Here is a 24,444-nt window from a genome sequence, read left to right as displayed (position 1 = left end):
TGCCTGGCTAATTTTTGTATTTTTAGTAAAGATGGGGTTTCATCATATTGGCCAGGCTGGTCTCAAACTCCTGACCTCATGATCCACCTGCCTCAGCCTCCCAAAGTGCTGGGATTACAGGTGTGATCCACTGTGCCTGGCCCAATATATGAATATAATTTTATACAATATTCCTTATTTTAATTATGTTTTGTGTTCATATGCTATTGATAAAATAATTTTGTATTATTCTTAAAGGAGAAGCCTATGTCTTACATATCTCTGTATCTCTTACATGCTTTTACAGTAATTTTCACATAGTAGATTCTTAACATATTTTTCCCCAATTTTTTATAATTAGGGAGACCTGCAGAGTGAATTTAGGTAGGTGTCTTTCTAAATTAGAAAAATAATCAAATAAGAAAGCATATGCATTTGCTTACATATACCTGCCTTGTCAATTTACAACATTTCTTGTGGGGTTTAAGATAATATTTCCCAACTAATATAGTTTTAACATAACAAAATGACCAAGTTTCTAAAATTCTGTGCCTAAGGTAGTGTTGTAGTCCATTTTTTGCTACTATAGTGGAATATCATGGACTGGTTAATTTATAATAAACAGAAATGTATTTGACTTAAGAAAAAAGAATAGTCTTTTCAACAAATGGTGTCTGGACAACAGGATATCCACATACAAAAAATGAATTTGAAATCTTACTACACAATATATAAAATTTAATTCAAACAGGATCAAATATCCACATGTAAAAGTTAAACTATAAAACTCTTTAAAGGACAGGCATAAATCTTCATGACACTGGATTTGGCATTGCTTTTTAAAATATAATACCAAAAGCACAAGGAACCAGGAAAAAATAGATAAATTGCATTTCATCAAAATTAAAATACTTTGTGTTTCAAAGGGCATTATCAAAAGTAAAAAGACAACTTACTGAATGGGGAAAGATGTTTACACATCACATACCTGATAAGAGTCTAGTATTCAGAGTATATAAAGAACTTTCAGAATTCAATAATGAAAAGACAATGGACCCAATTTAAAAATGGGCATAGAATTTAAAAAGACATTTCTTGAGTTAATTTTTGTACATGGTAAAAGAAAGCGGTCCAGTTTCTCAAGATGAATTAAAAACTTAAATGTAAAACCTAAAATTATAAAAGCCCTGGAAGACAACCTAGGCAATACCATTTAGGACATAGGCACAGGCAAAGATTTCATGACGAAGATACCAAAGGCAATTGTGACAAATGCAAAAATGACAAATGAGATCTAATTAAACTAATGAGCTTCTTCTGCACAGCAAAAGAAACCATCAACAGGGCAAACAGACAACCTACAGAATGGGAAAACATTTTTTCAAACTATGCATCTGACAAAGGTCTAATATCCAGCATCTGTAAGAAACTTCAACAAATTTACAAGAAAAAAATACATTAAAAAATGAGCAAAGGACGTGAACAGACACTCCTCAAAAGAAGACATACATGTGGCTAAGAATCATATGAAAAAAAGCTCATCACTAATCACTTGAGAAATGCAAATCAAAACCACAATGAGATATAATTTCACATCAGTCAGAATGGCTATTAGTACAAAGGCAAAAAATAACTGACTCTGGCAAGGTTGTGGAGAAAAAGAAATGCTTATATAATGTTGGTGGGATTGTACATTGGATCAGCCATTGTGGGAGACAGGGTGGTGATTCCCCAAAGATCTAAAGAGAAAAATACCATTTGATCCAACAATCCTATTACTGGGTATATACCCAAAGAAATATAAATCATTCTTTTATAAAGACATATGTATGTGTATGTTCATTGCAGCACTATTCATAATAGCAAGGCATGGAATCAACCTAAATGCTCATCAATGATAGACTGGATAAAGAAAATGTAGTACATATACACCATGGAATACTATGCAGCCATAAAAAGGAACAAGATCATGTCCTTCACAGGGACATGGATGGACCTGGAGGCCATTATCCTTAGCAAACTTACAGAGGAAGAGAAAACGGAATACTGCATGTTCTTACTTGTAAGTGGGAGCTAAACAATGAGAACACATGGACACATAGAGGGAAAAATACACATTGGGAGGGAGGAGGGAGAGAGGATCAGAAAAAATAACTAATGGGTACTAGGATTAATACTTGGGTAATGAAATAATTTGTGCTCCAATGACATAAGTTTACCTATGTAACAAACCCGCATTTGTACCCTTGAACTTAAAATAAAAGTTTAAAAAAAAGATATTTCTCCAAAGCAGATCCACAATGGCCAATATATACATGAAAGAATACTCATCATTAGTCATCAATGCAAATCAAACCCACGATGGGACACCACTTCACACCCACTAGGTTTGTCTATCAAAAAAAAAACAGACAATAACAAATGTTGGCAAGAATGTGAAGAAATTGAAACCCCATACTTTTATTTTATTTTATTATTATACTTTAAGCTATGGGAAACGTGCAGAACGTGCAGATTTGTTACATAGGTATACACGTGCCATGCTGGTTTGCTGCACTCATCAACCCATCATCTACATTAGGTATTTCTCCTAATGCTACCCCTCCCCTAGCCCCCCACCTCTGAACAGGCCACGGTGTGTGATGTTTCCTTCCCTGTGTCCATGTGTTCTCATTGTTCATCTCCCACTTATGAATGAGAACATGCGGTGTTCAGTTTTCTGTTCCCGTGTTAGTTTGCTGAGAATGATGGTTTCCAGCTTCATCCATGCCCCTGCAAATTACATGAACTCATCCATTTTTATGGCTGCATAGTATTCCATGGTACATAAGTGCCACGTTTTCTTTATCCAGTCTATCGTTAATGGTCATTTGGGTTGGTTTCAAGTCTTTGCTACTGTGAACAGTGTTGCAGTAAACATATGTGTGCATGTGTCTTTATAGTAGAATGATTTATAATCCTTTGGGTATATACCCAATAATGGGATTGCTGGGTCAAATGGTATTTCTGGTTGTAGGCCCTTGAAGAATAGCCCCACTGTTTTCTACAATGGTTGAACTAATTTACACTCCCACCAACAGTGAAAAAGCGTTCCTATTTCTCCACATCCTCTCCAGCATCTGTTGTTTCCTGACTTTTTAATGATGGCCATTCTAGCTGGCATGAGATGGTATCTCATTGCGGTTTTGATTTGCATTTCTCTGATGACCAGTGATGAGCTTCTTTTCATATGTTTGTTGGCTGCATAAACGTCTTCTTTTGAAAAATGTCTGTTCATATCCTTCGTCCACTTTTTGATAGAGTTGTTTGTTAATTTCTTGTAAATTTGTTTAAGTGCCTTGTATTCTGGATATTAGTCCTTTGTCAGATGGATAGATTGCAAAAATTTTCTCCCATTCTGTAGGTTGCCTGTTCACTCTGATGATAGACTTACCATTTCAATTATCTTGGGTATATACCTAGGAGAGAAATTGCTGGTAGCATGGTAACTTTGTTTAAAACTTGAGGAACTGACAGACTCTTTTTCAAAGTGTCTACACCTTTTTACATTTCTTGTGTAAATGTAAATTTAAATTAATTGTAAATTTCTTGTGTAAATGTAAAAAGGTGTAGACACTTTGAAAAAGAGTCTGGCAGTTCCTCAAATTTTAAAGAGTTACCATGTGACCCAGCAATTTCTCTCCTAGGTATATACCCAAGATAATTGAAAACATGTCTACACAAAAAAGTGTACACAAATATCCATAGCAGCATTATTCATAATAGCCATGGTAGAACCAAGCCATATGTCATCAGCTGATAAATGTGTAAGTAAAATATGATCTATCTATACGATTAAATGTTACTCAGCCATAAAAAGAAATGAAGTACTGATTTGTGCTAAAACATAGATGAACCTTTAAAACATTATGCTTTGTGAAAGAAGCCAAAGATAAAAAGCCAAATGTTGTACGATTACTTTTTTATGGCATTTCCAGAACAGGCAAATTTAACAGAGACAGAAAGTGGATTTGTGGTTACCAGGGCTGAAAAAAAGGAAGATTAGGTAGTGACTGTTACTGGGTATAGGGTTCCTTTTTGGGGTGGTAAAAATATTCTGAGATTCGAAAGTGGTCATGGTTATGAACATGCTAAAACCCACTAAATTGTACACTTTAAAATGATGAATTATATAGTATGTAAATAATATCTCAATTTACAGAAGGATTAGACAGGAGTAAATGGGGAATATGCACATATTCAGTAAGTTTGATCATTCTGGGACTGACATAACAAAGAACTACAGCAATTCCAAGATAGAAGGTTATGTTCAGCTACAAAAATGTAAAAATAAAGGAATCAGTGGAGAAACAGAAATTGGAAAAAAAAAGTTGTATAAAATCAGAGAATTTACATCTAACTGCATACCCACTAACCAAAATAGAGAATACTAGGGTTTTGAAAATTTGGATTGGCTGAAGTTTTGTTTACTCTGAAGTTCAGAGTGATCTAGACTTTCCAAAGTTCAGAGCCAGGCCTTTTAATAAAATGTTCTTGCCCCTTCATATTGTTAGTACCTATCAATAAAGGCTCACAGGAGATTGATATATTAATAAGATACAATATTCATGAAGCTTCCCCGGGATAAATTATATTACAAAATGCAATGTATTTTCTATAACACAAGTGATTCTGTGATCAGAAAACAGCTTATGTGTTTCAGTAAAATGGTGCTCCAGCGGACAAGTGGAATGGATGAGACTGCAGTAATTGTGTGATATTTAGCACTTTGTTGTCTTCTGGCTCGGCTCATACTTGGAGCAGCACTATTTAAAGGAATCAAGACCCCTGCCAAGGTAATTTGAAAAATACATTAGATAGTGATATGGCAGCTTTCTAATTTCATTGTAGTTCATTGTCAAGCATTATCAAAAGCATTTTTCTTTCTATAATGGAAGGATTCAAATGTATGAAAAGCTTTCTAAGTAGTCATCTTAAGCTATAAGTAAATATATAGGATCTCTGGTTTTGTTTTTTGTTTTTTTTTAGACGGAGTTTCGCTGTTGTTGCCCAGGCTAGAGTGCAATGGCATGATCTCAGCTCACTGCAGCATCTGCCTCCCAGGTTCAAGCAATTCTCCTGCCTTAGCCTCCCGAGTTGCTGGGATTACAGGCATGTGTCACTACGCCAGGCTAATTTTGTATTTTAAGTAGAGACAGGGTTTCTCCACGTTGGTCACGCTGGTCTCAAACTCCGGACCTCAGGTGATCCGCCTGCCTTGGCCTCCCAAAGTGCTGGGATTACAGGCATGAGCCACCGTGCCCAGCCCGGATCTCTGTCTTGCTAAATATAAAACAAACAAACAAAATAGCAACTACTACTAGAGTTGCACAATTACTCAAAAATTGGACCCTTTTAGCTGATACAGCATTCTGAGGCTTGAGAGTATATTATAAAATTTTCTATCCTACTATATAAGGAAGCATTTTGAATGGAATCATATATTGCAATGTTTGGTTTGGAAAATCTAGATCCTTGTTCTATAGAGTAATAGTATCAGGAATCCCTCAGTTGGAGAGAGAGAGAGAGAAATTGTGTGTGTGTGTGTGTGTGTGTGTGTGTGTGTACACACACTATTTATTCTCTTAAATATTGCTAAAATGTACACAGAACTTTTTCTCTCAGGGAAATGGCCTCTTTTGAAAAACATTCTGTTATATTTTCCCACTTAATTTTTTACTTTTATAGACTTTCAGGGAGAATCATGATAATTTAAGAAAACAACATGAAATTTTCTCCATGAATAGTTGCACAATACCCAGAAAAAATGTCTATGAGTTTTTAACTAGTCAATGGAAATTTCTGTAAGGTGAAGGACAGGAATAACTGGAGATCTTATCTTTGTATTCTCAGTACAATATCCAGCACATTCAGTTAATGTTAAGTTGTAATGAGACATGCTGTTACATCACAAAAAATACTGTGAATATCACAAATCCAGTGAAAACTTCCTAAAATGTTTTAGTTGCACATTTTTTAAACCCTTGGTTTCCTTTTGATGTTAATATTGAAAGAGTCCATTAAAGGCCATTTACTCAGGCGATTAATTTTTATTGGTCTCTGAATGACTTGTTTAAATCATCTCCTTGGATGTATTATAAAACATAGGACATCTATGGATCAAAGAAAACATCCATATTCAGGCAAAGCTGGTTTCAAAGGCAATCTGCTCATCTGGAACCATGTGTAATCTGGTACAGAAGCAGTGCACCTGTATGTATGCTATCAAACTCTCTTAATGGTAGCTGTAAGGATAACAGTAACAAGTGTCCAGTATTCACTTCAATATGCTTTTCTGGGATTTGGATATCTACTAGAAAATATTTTCCTTCGTCTTGAAGGCTGAATATATACTAACCACTGCAGGGTTTAAAATCATTTCCTGCCTCATCTCAATGCAGTAATTTACTGAGAGAAGAAGGATACAACCTAAACCTGGGAAATGCTGATTAATACATCAAAGTATTTTTTAAATGGATCATTTGAGAGTTGTAAGAACACAAATAAGAAATTATGCTAACTTTGCTATATCATCAGACCCTATGAAATCCCAGTACTTTATTTAAATAATCTCAACTTGCTAATAATTTTACTTGTGTACAATTATATATGATTGTAAATATATATCATGATGTAAATATATATCATGATTTAAAAAATAACATTAATTTTTGGTTACTTTTTTTGATAAGTGTTATGTTTTACAGCTCTTTTCCCCTATGTGGTCCTACTCATCTTATTAGTAAGAGGTGCAACTCGGGAGAGTGCTTCAATAGGCATTTCATACTATATTGGAGCACAAATTTTACAAAACTTAAGGAAGCTGAGGTGAGTCTTATTTTGGATTTCGAATTATCTGAGGAGGTAAATCTTAAAAGCAAATGCCAAAAATCTTTGGTTCCATATGAATATCGTAATGTAGTAGCTCACAACAAAATATACAGCTAGGTTTATTAGTTTCTATCCACTAAGATGTCCGATTTAGCTAATATTTAATATGCCATTAATGCTCTTTTATTGATGGTGAGATAATTTTTAGAAATCGGATTTTAAAAGTCATTTTTTATTCATTTAAACAGATTCTATTTGACCAACAAAATTTTGGGCTTATTAATCTGAAAAATAATATTGCATTCATAAATACCTGCAAGTTGATGACTAGGGCTATGTGTTTTATTGGATAAACTCATAGTAGCTTTAGAGATTACTGTTGAAAGTTTAATGGTCTAATATACATTTTAATTTTCTTCAAAATTTAATGTCCCCAAAATATTGTCAAGTTTTGCTTAGTGAATTGTGAAGTCAAAACATAAATATGACATGGATTAAGCATTCCATAACCAAAATTGTTACTTATACCAAAAATCTAAACATATGCCATGAAAAAGAATTAGGTAACACTCTTTTAACCTTACCTTTAGATAATGGCTGAGTGTATCACTGGTATGTAAAATCATTTACAGTTTTACTGCAGAGAGTATTAACAGTAAGTGTACTACAGATAGTATGCTTCTATCAGTATGGCCTAGAATGCTTTCACTTTTTTACTAGTCACATCACATTCTTAGCACACATTAAGTTCTGTTCAAGTAAAAACCTGTAATCTTATGTTGAAATCAAGAGACACTATGTTAATATTATCTGCCATACTAGTGGTACTATTCAAAATGGATATTAGTTTTAGTTTGCTATAGTATTCTTCATGGAACTCATGCTAATTTCCAGCCATTGCTGTTTTCTTTTCTAAATATTTACAAGAGGATATGTAATTATTTCTTGTAAATTTTTTGGTAAGCAGTGCCAAGTGTATGAGATTTTAGTTGTGGAAATCTGTCATTTATTTACAATTACCTTTCTGAAAATTGAAATGTCAGTCATTGGTCTTTGGTTACATTTTTGTGCTCAATAATTTCTACTCAACAATTAATCACATAACCAAGTTATTTTAGATCTATGGAATTGTATTATTATAGTCTTGGAGCTTAATATACTTTGATGTGTCCACAGACCATCTTAATTTGTTTCTTCATTTATCTTGGGCTTTACTCTTTTTATCCCTGTGGGTTAATCTCTTCCCCATTTGAAGACCATTTTGGACGTTGAATAAGAAATAAAACGAAAGTTGGGATTCATCACCTTCTCTATGTTAGGTTACTGAACAAGATAAAATATGTTAATGCACTTGGAAATAGTTAACTTTTTAATAAATATGAGCTAACACACAATTATTTCAATTATTTCTGTTACATTATACTATCTTGTTATAGTTGCAACATTTTCCCTAGGAAGTAGATTCACCATTTTCTTTAAAACTCATGACTTTGAGCATAGTTAAAAAGCACCTTTGATATTCTTTTAGTGGATTTTAAAAGCCCAAGATAACTGGGTTTTGTACTTCCTTGAAACCATTCTGAAAAAATGTATGTGATGCTTTTTTATTGGCCTGTGTTTCAGTGTCTCTAATATCTTTTAAAAAATCAGAGTGAAACCTAAAGCTCCTTGTGAAACATACAATTTAATCTTCTCACCCTCTGCTCTCCAACACAACACAACCCAACTCCTTCCTTGGGTTTGTTGGCAATGAGAATTGTTTTTCTTAGATTTTTTTTTGTATTACTCACAATCTGTGTTCTAAACACAGAATTATAATCAGGTGTCCTTCCTTTTCTTTGAATATCTGAACTCCATTGAGATCTCCAGGAGAGTACAGAACCATACCAATTTATAGATAGAGAGGTCTTCAGGAATGCAGAAATTATTTTTCTAACTACCTCATTACAGTGATGAAACTAAAACCAAGATAGATTCAAATTGTGCCAATAGTGTACAGCCAATTAATGCAATTTGAATTAGGATTTCCTAATCTCTAATGTAATGATATTGTATATGGATATGAGATCCATAGATATGGAGATTTAAACTATGTTCGGAATTTATCTTCACTTTTCTTTGCAACCTAGGTACACATCAGCAGTAGTATTCTTACACAGCATAGAACCGCCACACCCACTTCCAGCTCCCCTGTCACACAGGCACACATAATGTATCAAGTAAAAGAAGCTCAGAGACCAACCTGAGCATGCTGCTTATCTCTTAATATGGACAAGAGCCTAAGAAAAAAGAGGGAATTTTATTTCTAATATGATTTTCTTAAATATAAATAAAATAACCTTAATCTATCCCAAAACAGTTTTCTATGGAACTTGAAAACTGATTGTAAATTTTCTTCAAAAAAGAAAAAGGTCAAAACCCCAAGGTGTATCTGATGTGAAAAGGACTTGTCCTTTATTTAAATAAAGATAGGAAACAATATTTATAATACTGTACTAATTAAAATAGTGAGTTGTTAGCATAGGTATAGGTATATAGGCCAGTGGAACAGGATAGTAATCTCAGAAATAGATTAAAAAACAAATGGAACTTGGCATGTGGCAGAGGTGGCAATGCAGATCAATAGGGAAAGGGATAATCATCCAGTTGATAGAATTGATATCTAATTGATTTAATTGATAATATCAATTATCCTTGAACAATTGATATCCTATTTAGGAAACAACATCAGTTGGAAATTTCACATATCATTCACATATCACATATATTGATATGCACAATGTCAATATTAGGTGAATTGAAAATTTAACAATATAGGCAAAACTTGAATTCTTTTAGAAGAACATATAGAATAGTACCTTTATAACCTTGGGCTAAGCAGTTTTTAAAAGTAACAGAGATCAAGGGCAATACATATAATCAAAGATGGATACCTTCATTTTCAGTAAACCCAGAACAACTGTGGTTAATCGAAGGATACAATGTTAAAAGGTAAAAAAAATAAGCCACAAATTGGGAGGAAAAAAATCAACATATATAATAGACAAAGAATTAGAATCCAAAAGACATCAATAATTATTAGAAACCAAGTAACACAGGCCAAACCAGAAACTGGCAAAAGACATAAACAAGAATTACACAGAAAAAAAATCCTATGGAAAATGAAGTGTTGGCAAGTATATGGTGGAATGGGAACCCTCACACCCAGCTAGTGGGAGTGCAAAATGGTATAACCACTCTAAAGAACAATTCGGCAAGGTTTAGTAAAAGGGAGGATGCGTATACTTTTCAACATCACAGTTCCACACCTACATATGGGGAATATATAAGAATGTTTACAGCTCTATAAGAGCAACACAGTGAATGACCTAAATGTCCATCAACAGGAGAAAGGATAAATTGTGACGTAAGCGTGGTGGCAATAAAGAGTGATTAAAAGAACTATGTATATTTAATTTAAACAAATAAATTTGCTTATATTCTTTCATTTAGAATCATAAAGTGGACATTTTATATAGTTCAATTTGCTATATGTGAGCTGGATAAATCTCACAATACCAAATAGAAAAGCGCACATTGTATATGTTTACATGCATTAAAATAACTTTTCTATAAATTCCAAAACATTCAAACCTAGTATAAAAAAGAACAAAGAAATGATGAACACAAAAGTCAGGATAGCAATTACCACTGGAGGGTGATAGGGTGATGTAATCAAGAAGGGACAGTAATATTTTATTTCTTAAGCTGAGTAGTGGCATTTGGGTGTTCATTTCACTGTTACATATAATATATTAATTTGCATATGTGAGATACTTATACAGATAAAAAATTGAGTATATGTTTTAAAATACTAAATTATCTTCTCTTATAGGTATGGAAAGATGCTGCCACTCAGATATTTTACTCCCTTTCGGTGGCTTGGGGTGGCTTAGTTGCTCTATCATCTTACAATAAGTTCAAAAACAACTGCTTCTCTGATGCCATTGTAGTTTTTTTTGACAAACTGTCTCACTAGTGTGTTTGCTGGCTTTGCTATTTTTTCTATATTGGGCCAAATGGCTCATATATCTGGAAAAGAATTTTCTCAAGTTGGAAAATCAGGTATATAATACCATATATTATCAACTCTGATTAATTCAATGTATCTCACTTATGAAACTCCAATATAGTTTATAGAAATTTACTTAAAACAGTCATAATTTAGAGTATTGCATTTTCTTTCTCTTTGTCTTTGTACTGGGGTTCTCTAGAGGGACAGAAGTAATAGGATATGTGTGTGTGTGTGTGTGTGTGTGTATATATATATATATAAAGGGGAGTTTATTAAATACTATCTTACATGATCACAAGGTCCCACAATAAGCTGTCTGCAAGCTTGAGGAGCAAGGAGAGCCAGTCCGAGTCTCAAAACTGAAAAACTTGGAGTCCAATGTTCGAGGGCAGAAAGCCTCCAGCACGGGGGAAAGATGTAGGCTGGGAGGCTAGGCCAGTCTCGCCTTTTCACGTTTTTCTGTCTGCTTTACATTCTCTGGCAGCTGTTTAGATTGTGCCTACCAGATTAAGGGTGGGTCTGTCTTCCCCAGCCCACTGACTCAAATGTTAATCTCCTTTGTCAACACCTTCACAGACACACCCAGGATCAATACTTTGCATCCTTCAATCCAGTCAAGTTGACACTCAGTATCACCCATCACAGTCTTACATAATTTGGTTGCTTTAATAATATAATAATTCTTAGATTAACCATGTAAACAGGAGTATATTAGGAAAACATTGCTTAAGAAAATAGAATGTTTTCCCAGATTTTGTTTAGTCCTTAATATGAACTACTTACTGTACAACTACAAGGTTCAGGCATCATGCTAAGCACTTCCCATACTTTTATGAATACATATAAAATGTATATAAACATGGACAGAATAACGTATACAATCCATGGTAACAATTGCCTCTAGAGAAAAATGTGAATTGTATCAGGGAGAGAAAGACAATATACAAATTCCTTATGTAAAATTACAGTATTGGGACTGAATATTTAAAACACATGAATATTATAAAGGTAAGAGAGTCAAGTGACTTTGAGTGTCCAGCTGTAAAGAAAACTTAGTGAACTCCCTAACTTTAACGAACAAAACAACCAAATCCAATGTTTTTAAAAAGGAAAGTGAAACAGTTGGTAAAGAATTTATGTCATAGATTGTGTTGCCAAATAAGATGAGATTTTTCTAATATCTTATTTTTTAAATGTTTAACTATTGGTAACTAATTTAAAATATCATACATTTTTGTATGTTTTGATTTGGCATTCATTGCCTATCCAGAAGCTCTAGTGCAACTACCAGGTGGTCCATTTTAGATCATATTATTTTTTTCAAGCTTTTAAATTTGGGTCTCGATTCTCAGTTTGCTTCCATTGGTAAGTAATATTTCCAGTGTTAACATAGTACTCGTATATTTCATTTGAGTTTCCTCTAATTGACAACATGCTTTTATTACCCATATTGCCCCCTAGCAGTTAATCTCAGAATGACCTTTCTGAAAGATATTTTAACTTAAATTTAAATACAGAAAAATACTTGACACTCAAAAGGAATACCCAATAATATTTTATCATACTTCTTTCAGCTATTTAAAAAAATAAACTGTTACAGGTGAATTTGAAGTCCCCTGTCTTTCTCTCCCTGATACAATTCATATTTTTCTCTAGAGGCAACTGTTACCATGGATTGTGTATGTTATTCTGTCCATGTTTATATACATTTTATACGTATTCAAAAATAACATATACATTTTTAAATTTTCCCATTCCCATAAATGTGAAGTTTCATAGCATACATATTACTCTGAAAGTTGTTTTTGCATTAATTATGAATCAAGGTGATACATAGGTATATAGATCTAATTAAATCACAATCTCTTTTTACCATAATAATGAGCATTTGAATAATTTAATTAAAAAATTACACACACTGCTGCAATGATCATACTTGCACATAGTTCTATGCACATATAGGGATTTACCTAGATTATATGACTAGGGAAATTCTGAAAAAAAAATTTCATCCTACCACTCTCTCATATAAAACAGTTGCATAGTTTACTCTGTTTATAGGATAAAATCCAGAGTTTTCTTGCTGACTTTTAAAATCCTCAAAAATTTCAAACATCTTTTCTGATATTTTCATTCACACATCTTTCTACTCTTGGCCAGTTCCATATTTCATGGACACGTTTATTTCTAAACCTAGAATCCTTTATGTCTCCACACCACTGATTCAAATATTTACCTTATTTAAAAGTCCTATTAGAACTCTTCCTTTTAGATGAATTCAGCTCACAGAGGACTGTTACCTTACGATTGCTATCAATGAAAAATCATATAAAGCAGACTAAAAACAACAAATAGAACTGCATTCAGTTTTCATCAGAACCAAGTGATGACTGCCAAAATAAATGACCCTATGGGTTTTTAAAAGCAAGGAGCAGGGCTCAGAGTCTCTACTCAACATATGTTTGTAAATTTGATTAACAGACGTGGAATTCTGTGATTAACAGTATTGGCAAATAAGTTGATATATAACATGTCATTTTTCCCCCCTGAAGAAATGATCAAAACAACGATTCAAGATTTACTTCCCAAAGTGATGAAGAAAATGATGGTTTCCATAACTTTGGGCTGCTGCTTGGTTTTGTTTCTCCTTGGTCTCGTCTGTGTGACTCAGGTATACTACAGCATTTTTTTTTTCGTACACAAATTATTAGTTGGAACATACTTTATAACCTAACGAAAGAAACGAAGGCTTAAGAGGTCGCTTAGTGACAAGTCCAGGTCTGACTTGGATCAAGGTTTTCTGGGTTTTAGCCCATTTTTCTCCATTATTACTTTTGTAAGTCTATTTTGCAGATGAGGAGGCCTAATAATGGACAGTTACTTCAGTTACAATAAGATTACAGACTTTAAACACTACAGATACAGATACTACATTCCTTGGTAACCACTACAGAACATACAGACATTGCATATCATTCTGATAATCAACTATTCTAAGTGCTTGTTTTTTTTTTTTTTCCAGTAACTCAGTGTAGATTGAAAGATTTTTGAGATATTTAAAGCCACATTTGGGTTTACACCTGAAACATTCCTTTACACATTTTAGCAGAGGTGAAACTAAGGAGCGTATGTCAAGATTAAGTTAATAGATTCAATTTGAATACCTCAGCAATCATAAAAATGATTAAAATATACTTAGAAGTAATCAATATTTTTTGGTAGGCTGGAATTTACTGGATTCATCTGATTGACCACTTCTGTGGTGGATGGGGCATTTTAATTGCAGCTATGCTGGAGCTAGTTGGAATCATCTGGATTTATGGTAAATAGTAACTATAAAATTATTTTCAAGTTTTATTAAAATAGTTTAGTTTGACTCATTTTCATTATGTTTACCTAATTATACTATTAATTTTTATACTATTATAATAGTAAAGTACAATATACTGGACAAAATATATTATGAAGAAAATGTAGTTACAGGTGTATGCTTCATTGTTGTGCTACAGAAAAATGTTTAGACACAGAAAGATCATTGATGCCACAATGGTTATTGGAAGAAAATATTAGCAAACATTCAATGTACTCTTTATCTTGTTTAGGAGGGAACAGATTCATTGAGGATATAGAAATGATGATTGGAGCAAAGAGGTGGATATTCTGGCTATGGTGGAGAGCTTGCTGGTTTGTCATTACTCCTATCCTTTTGATTGTAAGTAATAATATACCATGACATTGGTATCAATAATACATACATTCTAAGATAAACTTAGTAATTCACATTGAAGACAAAAGGCAAACTAATTTTATAAGTGAATGATTTTCAAGTTTTGCAGTATTTATAGCTGGTGCCTCCAAGTTGCTTCAATTAAAATGCCTTTGCAGTATTATTTTGAGACCATCAGTTTAAACATTTACCATTTGAGAAAATAAACAGGTTCATATAGACTTAAAAGTTATCAATAATTTAAAATTTATCAGTAGAATAAAGGAAAATAAATCATGAATTTTCTTATTCCCTAAAAAATATTTTGAACCAACAATAGTGTTCCTAACCATTCTGCCAGGCACAGAAAACACAGAGATACATAAGGCCCACATCCTACCTTCAAGGAATTCAGTTTAAATATACTGACTGCTGAGAAACACCAGTCATATTTTAATTCACATTTTATCTCTTAATGAGGAAGGTATTTGGCATCCGAAAACAAAGAAACTTACCTGTGTCAATAGGGGCAATGGTTTATGTTAATAAATTCAACAATTAATACTATTTAGGATCTGAGGTAATGCAAAAGTTGTTTTACTTGAGAGACATAACATATAGACTTAAAATCTTCAAATAATATTTTAGGACAGTAGATGACTGAGCACCAAAATAAACACCACACTGGATGGAGAATGATTATGAACTAGAAATAATGATGGTGGGGTGGGGCAGTGTCAAAGCTTCATAGATCTGTTTTGGTTTTCATTGTCTTCATGCTTCAAAGGTTTTCCTAGAAAAGGAAAAGTTTTGTGGGCTTTCCTGGTGGCCATTAAGGCCTCTGTCTTTTTCCGGTATTTCCTCACTCTCTTCTGGGCCTCCTTATCTCTATTATAAAAGACTGAGGTGGCTACTTTCAGGAAGTTCTCTAAAATACTATCTGGTCCCAGGACCTGTTTGTAGCTTCCTCTTGATGTCAGGAGCTGCCTGAGTAATAAATTTATCCTTTAGGATTAGCTGTCCCTTGACTGAATCAGAAGATAGAGAGGTGTGCTTTACCAAGGCTTCTCTTAGCCTTTCCAGGACAGTGAGATTTTTATCAAATCCTTGGTCAATCATGGACAACTTAGTATAATTGGGAGGCTTGGTCCTAGTTCGACATAAGCCTTCCATTATGCACAGCTAAAAGTGTCTCCTCTTCCAGTCTACCATCTCATCACTGGGATTCCATTTAGGGTCATTTACTGGTACTGCCTCTCTTCCAGTTGGATAATGTCTGCTCCCTTTCCTGATGCTATATATGATACAAAGCTCATCCCCAAATCCCTCTGCTGCTTGCAGAGTAGCCTGCTTCTCAGTGTCTGTCAGGGTCTGATTCAAAAGTAACATATTGTCTCTCCAGGAGAGTTCAAATATTTGGGTGAAATTCTGGAAAGCCTCTATATATCTATCAGGGTCATCTGAAAACTTTCCAAGATCCCCCTTAATTTACTTTAAGTCTTGTAGGGAGAAGGGGACCTGGACCTTACTTGGTCCAAATTCACTGGGCATCTGTTGCAAGGGCAAGACTGAGACTGGGGCTGAATTAGGATGAAGATTTTTTGGAGGGGGCAAGTGAGAGGCTGAAGCTGGATAGGGATGTCAGGGTGGACTCAGAGGAGCAGGGCTGGACGGAGCTGGTGCCTCTGCTGGGGGTGAATCTGAGACTCATATCTTTAATTCCCTGAGCTTGCCCTTGCAGCCTTCTCTGAGATGGCAAACAGGAGGCCTGGATCAAACCTACACTGTCAGCAAAGGTCTGGATTGCTTTGCGAGATATAGAAAGCCTGCACATATTGAGAGAGACGGGTGGGAAGGGCTTCCTGGCAAAACTCCATCTGGCCTTTGCACTGGGAAAACTGCACACTGGGGTGAAGCCACAGAAGTTTGCACCATTTGCAGCTGTGTGACAAGGACCACTTCTTTAGCTGATCTAAGAAATAGTCTTGCAACATTTTTGGCATGCAACATGGGGGCTCAAGAAGCGGTGAGTGAAATGGGGATTCAAAACCTCTCACTGTCATTTGTAAGCCTTTTCATCCTGGGAGTTCTGAGCATAGGGGAGACCTTGCCCCTACCCCCATTGCTCCTGGGGTTTGGGAAGGTCAGCCTCGGTCTTCATGGCATTTTCCTTTCTTTTTCTGCATGGACCAGCGAGCTGCAGCTCCTTTCTCCCCTCCCCACTCCCCACCCCTGCCGGAGCTGGGACACATGGCCCAAGGGCCCTGCACTGCCATTCCTGCCAGGCGCCTTCCCCTTCCGTAGCTAAGGGGTTTAACTCCATCAGACAGTAATTAAGCTTTTCTCCAGGTGGAGGAACCAGTTGCATAAGAGTAAGAGGTTCTTCCCCGGGCATTTTTAAACATTTTTTTCTTCCCCTTATCTACCCCATCAGCAGTTATGTTTTAAGCCAGTTTTTTTTTTTTAGAAGGCATTTTGCTAGGCCAGGACCCCCAACTATCACTGTTTATATTCTCTGTAAAGTTTTGGTTGTGAAAAAGGATCTTGTGGGGACTGGGTTTTCTTCTGCCTGTCTGTGTGTGTGTTGTTTGTAATGTCTGTAAAAAGAGCTCTAATTAATTTGGCCTAAAGAAAGACAAGCACTTGGATCAAATATTCCTTTAAGGGAAGATAAAAGCTGTGGTACCTTTCATTTCACGTAACTTTAATCCTTGAGAAATAAAAACAGCCTTGAAGATTATTGGTAAAATGCAGGTGTCATTAAAATGTAAATAGCTGAACTAAATTATGCAAGTCAGATGCAAGGTTTGCTCAGTGTTTTGAGGTTACAAACTGATTTATGGGTTTTAAGAAATATTTGACTTGCCTGCTTCAGAATTGGTAAGGCTTGAGGACATATGGAACTAACCACACCCCTAATTATGCTGGAAAGCAAACCTTGGCTGTACTTAGCACACAATTAAAGCAATTTACCAGATTTTACCTTAGAGTTAAAAATTACTAGGAGTTACCATTTTAACATGTAATTGAAACTACTGAACATAAATTTACATGCAAGGTGTGTAAGAATAATAAAATGTGTGTTTTCGTAAAAGGCTGTAAGAAGTCATGGATATGTAAATTTTTGCCTAGGGTTAAAGGATTGTTTTGAATTAGGAAAATCTGAAGGCTCAAACAAGTGGTGGAAGGATTGTGGAAAATAATCTCACAAAGGGGTTCTCTATGTAAACATATTGACTAAATTCAACAACAAGGTATTCTTAAGGTGCTAATATGCTCTTTGGCAAAATTTGTAAAGGGTTATAAAAGGTTTTTGCTTCTTAAAATTTCTGAGTCACAGTTTTGGAAAAATAAATAATGTATGGTAATCTGAAATTCTATTTCATAATATCAAGTGCTTTAAACATATTTAATAGGCTTCCCAAAATCAAACTTCAGTTTCAAAATTGTCTTTCCTGATGCCTAGCTTTTCAGATACTTCAGAGGGCCCCTACAGTGTCCAGAAAAGCAAGATAAACAGGATTATTTGACATATTTAGGTACATGGTGTTGCCAAAATGATGTTCAATTTTCTTTAGGTTATATTTTTGTGAGTAATGCTAACATATGTTCCAAAATTGTATGGGATTTCTCAAATTCTAGTCCAAGTATATACTATCAATCATAATTAAGGTCATTATATTAAGTCATTGTAAACCACAGAAATTACCAAACTTCTTTGTCAATTGTGTTAGTAACTGTAACTATCCTGGATATTTTGCTATTCATGGACAATTGTCTTGTTTTATGCTTTTCAAAAGATGGTTTATAATAAGCTATAGAACTTTAACAGGTGCTCTCAAATACAAGCTTCTGAAAACTTTTGAGATTGTGACATTGGAATAAAGGAAAATTTACAAGACTCATGAAGAGCTGATATGTTCATGAATATCATGCAAAACAAGAGTTTTAACTAAATGGACTGAACTGAGAAAGCTGAAACGGCCTTTATGACTTTTGCTTGAAAAATTGCTGGTCCACGTTTTGTTTTTCAGAGTCAAGGAAACGTATTTTGAACTATTTATGGCCTTTAATAATTGAGTATACTCCTGTGATAAAAATTTAGAGCATGTTTGTTTCTCTCTGCCTGGTTCCTCTAGAATTTGGAAACTATCTGTAAGTATTCTTAACTTACGGCAATATAGTTGTTTGTATCTGTGCAGTAAGAATCCATTTTTCTTTTGCAATAGGATGCAATTGGAAAAACTGAGTATTTTACCAAGGCTTTGACTGGAAGTGTATGCTTCTCTTTAAGGAGTAAATCTCAACGTGCAGAGCCAGTAAAAGCCCCATGGGAGACTGTTCTTATACCCTCATCTACACAGTCCCTGTACAGGGTTCCTGACCTGTGGTCAGTTAAGAATGTCACTTTCTAACAGGTCCAGGATCTCCAAGTATATCTTGAGACATTAAGAGGAGAGGATCACCTAACTCACAGGTATTTGAGGATACAAACCCATGGCTAGGCTTAGCTTTAAAGGCCTCATCTGAGGTTCCTTGTGGAACAGACTTCCATCAAAGCCAATCCAAAAGGCCTGTTAGAAAGAGTTATTCTTGCTACACTTCATGCAAATAATTAGGCCAAGTATAAAACTAAAGTCTACTTTGCAAACCACTCAGTCCTATGATGATTTTTTTTAACAAAAATGAGAACTGGAGAGAGAGAAATTATGTTTTAAAACTTATCATGCATTTGTCATTAAATTCTAAGCTTATTAGTTGTTTTTAAGTTTTTGCCTACATTTTTAGACTAACCCTGCTTGTTCCTGTGAAACAATCAGCAATATCCAGCTACAACTCAGAAATAACAAAAGGGATGGGTAATGTAGAAACCTGGGATGATATTCTAGTTCTGAGCAATTTAATTTTGCAAGACCTGCCAGGTGATAGGATGCCCATCACTCTGAGGTTTTGTTTTGGGAAAGTAAGACCAAGGGAGCTAACCAAGGCCAAGCACCATGCACCCAAATCCTAGAAAGCATAACTATAGCTACCAGTTATCTGGGTGTGTCACAAGACATCCTTTTCTCTTTCTTGCTGGAGAAGGGCTCAGTTCCAGAGCTTCACCTCAGCATTCAACTTATGATAAGAAGCCCATGCAAACCCCACCCCCCCAGACACATTTTCAATTTCAAGCTTTGGATCAAAGCCCTAGGAAAGAAACTGTATCTAAGGGATCCAGAGGCAGATGACAACATAGGTTAAAAGGGCACAGTACAGGTAAGCATGGCTAACTCCTGCCAATCAAGCTAAGCTCAGGCTTCCCATGTCATGGATAAAGGCCATGCTAGTATCCATGGCATAAATGAGTTTTAGGGAATTCAAGGCTATTGATACCAGGGGAGATAGGGCATACATGGGTAAGAGTGGATGATTCCCACTCCCTAGGCAGCCCTGATTAATGTGTGCAAGCCATTTTGGCACTCATGGCGGCACCTGCCAAGGTTGCCAGGACTCAGGGATTCAAGGATGGAAGAGGGAAAGAGGATGCTCTTTCTTCTCTCCCTCATGTACCCTGTGTATCTGCTCAGAAGACGCCTGCTCTCCTCTTTCTAGAGGGGTAATCATTCATCTTCAGTCTGTAGCCCCCTTTTTTTGAGATGGAGTCTTGCTCTGTCAGAGTGCAATGGTGCAATCTTGGCTCACTGCAACCTCTGCCTCCCAGGTTCAAGCGATTCTCCTGCCTCAGCCTCCTGAGTAGTTGGGATTACAAGCGTCCACCACACCCGGCTAATTTTTTTTTGTATTATTAGTAGAGATGGGGTTTCACCATGTTGGTCAGGCTGGTCTCGAACTCCTGACCTCATGATCCACCTGCCTTGGCCACCCAAAGTGCTGGGATTACAGGCATGAGCCACTGCTCCTGGCCCAGTCTGTACCCCTTTTGAATGCATTCTGAACCTCTGGGACTCCTTTGAAAAAAGCATTATTATTTTTTTTCTTCTCCTCAGTTCTATCTTCACAGATAGGTAATTGTGTCTTTTTACTATGGGACATGCATCTTCCAAACTGGAAAGAGTTAATTTCCCAATCCTTAAACTGGTTGGTTTAGGATTGGCCTCAGGGGAAGGGAACACAGAAGCCCAACATGTTGGCTAAAGTTTTTTTTTTTTTTTTTTTACCAGTAGGGCTTTTGGCCTCCCTCTTCCTGTGCAAACTGGAAAAAGGCCTTAAGATTTCCGAGCTGTCCTTATACCCTTCTCCTTGTTTCATTTTATTACATGTTTTCTAATAACCTGGTTTGTCTCTTCTTGACTTCAGGCTATCAAATTCCAAAGGGTCATACAACCAGAGCCTTGGATGATGGCCCCTTCTGCTGGGAACCCTTAGCTATACCTCTGAGGGAGCTCTGACTGCTGCTTCTCCTGAAACAGTGCCACCGTCACCAGGAAGCAGTTAAGATTGGTCTTCATCCTTATCCATATTTTTTATTCTAATGTCAGTTGGATGTACTGCTTTAGAGGGGGAAATGAGACAGACAGGTGGGAAGGGCTACCTGGCAAAACTCCAGCTGGCCTGCACACTGAGAAGAGTGCATACTGGGGTGGAGCTGCAGAAGTTTGTGCAGTTTTCAGCATGGAGGAGTCTGGCCCCTCCTCTTTCTGTGTGGAACCTGGAGTTCAAACTGTGAGGCAGGAAGTGCACCAGCAGGGACTCTGGCTTTGCCGAGGGTCCCTGTTTTATTTTTCTCCCTTTTCACCCAATAAAACCCTGCCTTACCCTTCAAATTGTCTATGAGCCTAAATTTTCATGGCCCTGCAGCAAGGACCCCATCTTTAGCTGAACTAAGGAAAAGTTGTGCAACAATATGGTGCCTCAGACCATCTGTCCTCACATCTACAGAAAAGTTCCAACTGACGGACAGTATTGAAACAAATAGTTACTTCCTGAGGCAAACCCAGTCTTTCATAATTTTGCCAAACCTTTGTGCAGAGGGCTAGGAGGCATTTGTCCTCCAGATTCTGAGTGTCAAAGCAGGATAAAACCCAGAGGTGTATAAGCTGGGGGTGGTGAAGAGAGCTGGATGCTCATTCTTTTTTTTTTTAATTTTTAAAGAGTTTATTTGAACAAACAACAATTCATGAATCAGGCAGCTCCAAACCAGGAGTGGTTTAGGAGCTCCACTGAGGAACTGCAAAAGGGAGGCTTTTAAAGGATGGACACAGAAGTTAAGCAAGTATTTGATTGGTTACAGTTAAACTGTTGCCATATTTGTTTTATCCAGTTGGAAACTCTTTCGTTATATAATTATTAGTTTATTGGCTACTTCTAATTGGTTGAGCTTAAATTCTGTTTTTTTTTTAAATTTTATTATTATTATACTTTAAGTTTTAGGGTACATGTGCACAATGTGCAGGTTTGTTACATATGTATACATGTGCCATGTTGCTGTGCTGCACCCATTAACTCGTCATTTAGCATCAGGTATATCTCCTAATGCTATCCCTCCCCCCTTCCCCCACCCCACAACAGTCCCCAGTGTGTGATGTTCCCCTTCCTGTGTCCATGTGTTCTCATTGTTCAATTCCCACCTATGAGTGAGAACATGCGATGTTTGGTTTTTTGTCCTTGCGATAGTTTGCTGAGAATGATGGTTTCCAGTTTCATCCATGTCCCTACAAAGGACATGAACTCATCATTTTTTTATGGCTGCATAGTATTCCATGGTGTATATGTGCCACATTTTGCTCATTCTGAAAGACAGAAAATAGAGGTGTCTCTCATTTCCCTTGCTTCTTTTAGTGAAAACTCAGGGTGTGATGGAGAGAGAAAGTGATCGTCCCTTTCTCTTCCGTCTTTGTATCCCTGAGTCCCGGCGAACTTCGCAGGTGCTGGCCATAGATATCAATGCGGTATGCACCCATGTAGCAGGGAAAACCTAGAGAATAAGAATTAACCTCTCACACCTATGTGTCTATTTTCCTTTGCTGTCGACAACCTTTGAGTTTCCTGGGCCTGTTTATGCCATGGAGCATGGCCTCCTTCCATGGGGTGGGGTGGGGGGTGGTCAGTGGGCAGGAATTGGTCCTGCCTATTTACATTGTGCCTGTTGCCTGGCTTTGGATCCCTCAGACCTTATTTTCCTTTCTAGGGCCTCAGCCAGCAACTTGGAGTCAAGTTTCGGACTTAAAAGATATTTCAGGGGCTGTTTGTCTCAAATGGGCCCTGCCGACTTTGCAGTTATCAGCCAGCCAGGATCGTTACTCCATTAACTGCCCTATCAAAAACAGAGCGCTGCGGAGGAGGAGCCCTCTCACTTAGAAAAGGCCAAAAAAAAAAAAAAAAAAAAAAAAAAGAAGAAGAAGAAAAGAAAAAGAATTTAAGGGGCAATATGGGCAGGTCCTGGGGAAAGAACCCCTTGCTCAGTGCTAGTGGGTCCCTTTAATCCTTGTATTCTTCCCCTGGTTCAGACCGGGTGGAATTCCGTGGCCAGGGGAAAAATGTTCCTTTGGCATGGTGCATGAGAAGCACCCACCTGTCAGCCTTGTGGGGTCCCAGCGATAGCCGTGTTTGTATTTATTTCTTTATTTCCCCTCATGGCTGTTGGGCGCAGCCTTTGCATGCTGTGGATGTGCCCAGGCACCTGGGCTGGAAAAGGAGAGGGTGAGGGAATGTGCCCTGAGCTTTGCGTGCCCGCGGCTGTCAAGGTGGAAGTGGAGATGGTGTGCACACATGTGCTGGCAAAAGCATTGGGGTTTTCTGTGGGTCAGTTCATGTTGGCAAAGTGGTGGGCAAAGGCTGTGGGCAGGTGCATGCTGGTGGGGGCCCATCTGCAAAAACTCTCCGCTCTGTAGGCAGGGTCTGCCAGTGAAAGAGCTATGACAGTGATTGCTGGCAAGCTACCCATTTGGGCTTCTGAGGTTTCACGGCAAGCAGGTGTGGCCAGGCAGGGACCCCAGGAGAGGCCGGCAGACAGGGAGGTACTGAGATCAGACTGGTTCTTTGTCTATCTGTCCGGGTCTGATAGTCAACAAAGGCCAAAGCCACCTAGAGGAGTGTGGCAAGCCTTGTGGGGGTTGGTATTCCTAGCTGTGTTCCACTGCAGCTGTTCCTGTGTCAAACCCTGTGGGCTCGTGCAGTCTCTAGTACCATCCCTTCCAACTCTCCAAGTGGCAATCCCTGACAGCTTGAATGTTTTGTGGAGTTGTGTTGTCTCCTGCAGCTAGGACTCTCTAAGTCCATGGCGATAGTAGGACACTCCATGCCTATTTAACTCGTCCCTTCCCCAGAGCGACTCAGGACCAGGAAAGAGTTCTTGTGTTCAGCAACCCCATGCTTCCCAGCTTCTTCAGCCCAGGGTCTGCATTCTCCTTCCACCCACTCTCAGTGCCTTCCAAAGATCTTCTCAGAGTTGGCTGTTCCTCTTGATGGTCTTGTCTCTTGGTGGCAGAAGTTCTTCCTGGCTGCGTGTAGTCAGCCATCTTGGCTCCCAAGAAGCATATGTATTCTTAAAACTGTTTTCATCCTCTGATAGAACTGATTTTGCATGAGTGAAATACCCTTGAGCCTGATTTTGACTTACATAGGCTTTAATTTGCATATCAACAAAATGAAACGTGGTAGTCCTGTACCCTTTTCTTCTCTACTGACTTTCTTACCTACAGTCAAAAAGACTATTCTTTTTTCATTGAATTATTTTGGCATTCTTATCAGAAAGCAATTGATCATAAATGTGTGGGTTTATTTCTACACTTTCAATTATATTTCTTTGACATATATGGCTCTCCATATTTAAGTATCACACAATCTTGATTACAGGAGCTTAAGTTTTGATATTAACATTGTATCCTGAAAA

At 36.9% G+C, this 24,444-nt stretch overlaps 1 protein-coding gene across 1 annotated transcript; it reads left to right on the top strand.

The window, feature by feature from the left end:
- The first annotated feature begins 3,665 nt into the window (after positions 1-3,665).
- Positions 3,666-21,367, top strand: LOC129053023 (sodium- and chloride-dependent neutral and basic amino acid transporter B(0+)-like). Its single transcript, XM_054544987.2, has 9 exons — positions 3,666-3,785; positions 4,682-4,814; positions 6,726-6,846; positions 10,724-10,953; positions 13,456-13,574; positions 14,126-14,225; positions 14,506-14,615; positions 19,028-19,086; positions 20,910-21,367. The coding sequence occupies exons 4-9, from the start codon at positions 10,908-10,910 to the stop codon at positions 20,950-20,952; spliced, it is 477 nt and encodes a 158-aa protein (XP_054400962.1). The 5' UTR covers positions 3,666-3,785; positions 4,682-4,814; positions 6,726-6,846; positions 10,724-10,907; the 3' UTR covers positions 20,953-21,367.
- Positions 21,368-24,444: the final 3,077 nt, after the last annotated feature.

This window comes from Pongo abelii, chromosome X (genome assembly GCF_028885655.2).
Source record: "Pongo abelii isolate AG06213 chromosome X, NHGRI_mPonAbe1-v2.0_pri, whole genome shotgun sequence".
NCBI classification, from domain to species: Eukaryota; Metazoa; Chordata; class Mammalia; order Primates; family Hominidae; genus Pongo; species Pongo abelii.
This window is presented reverse-complemented; position numbering and strand designations above follow the sequence as displayed.

Bases quoted from the DNA above. Each gene is read 5' to 3' on its own strand.
- LOC129053023 (XM_054544987.2), top strand. From the start codon at position 10,908: ATGGCTCATATATCTGGAAAAGAATTTTCTCAAGTTGGAAAATCAG. The intron at 10,954-13,455 runs GTATATAATACC...TCCCCCCTGAAG, and splicing joins TTCTCAAGTTGGAAAATCAG to AAATGATCAAAACAACGATT. The intron at 19,087-20,909 runs GTATTTGAGGAT...TCTTGACTTCAG, and splicing joins GAGGATCACCTAACTCACAG to GCTATCAAATTCCAAAGGGT.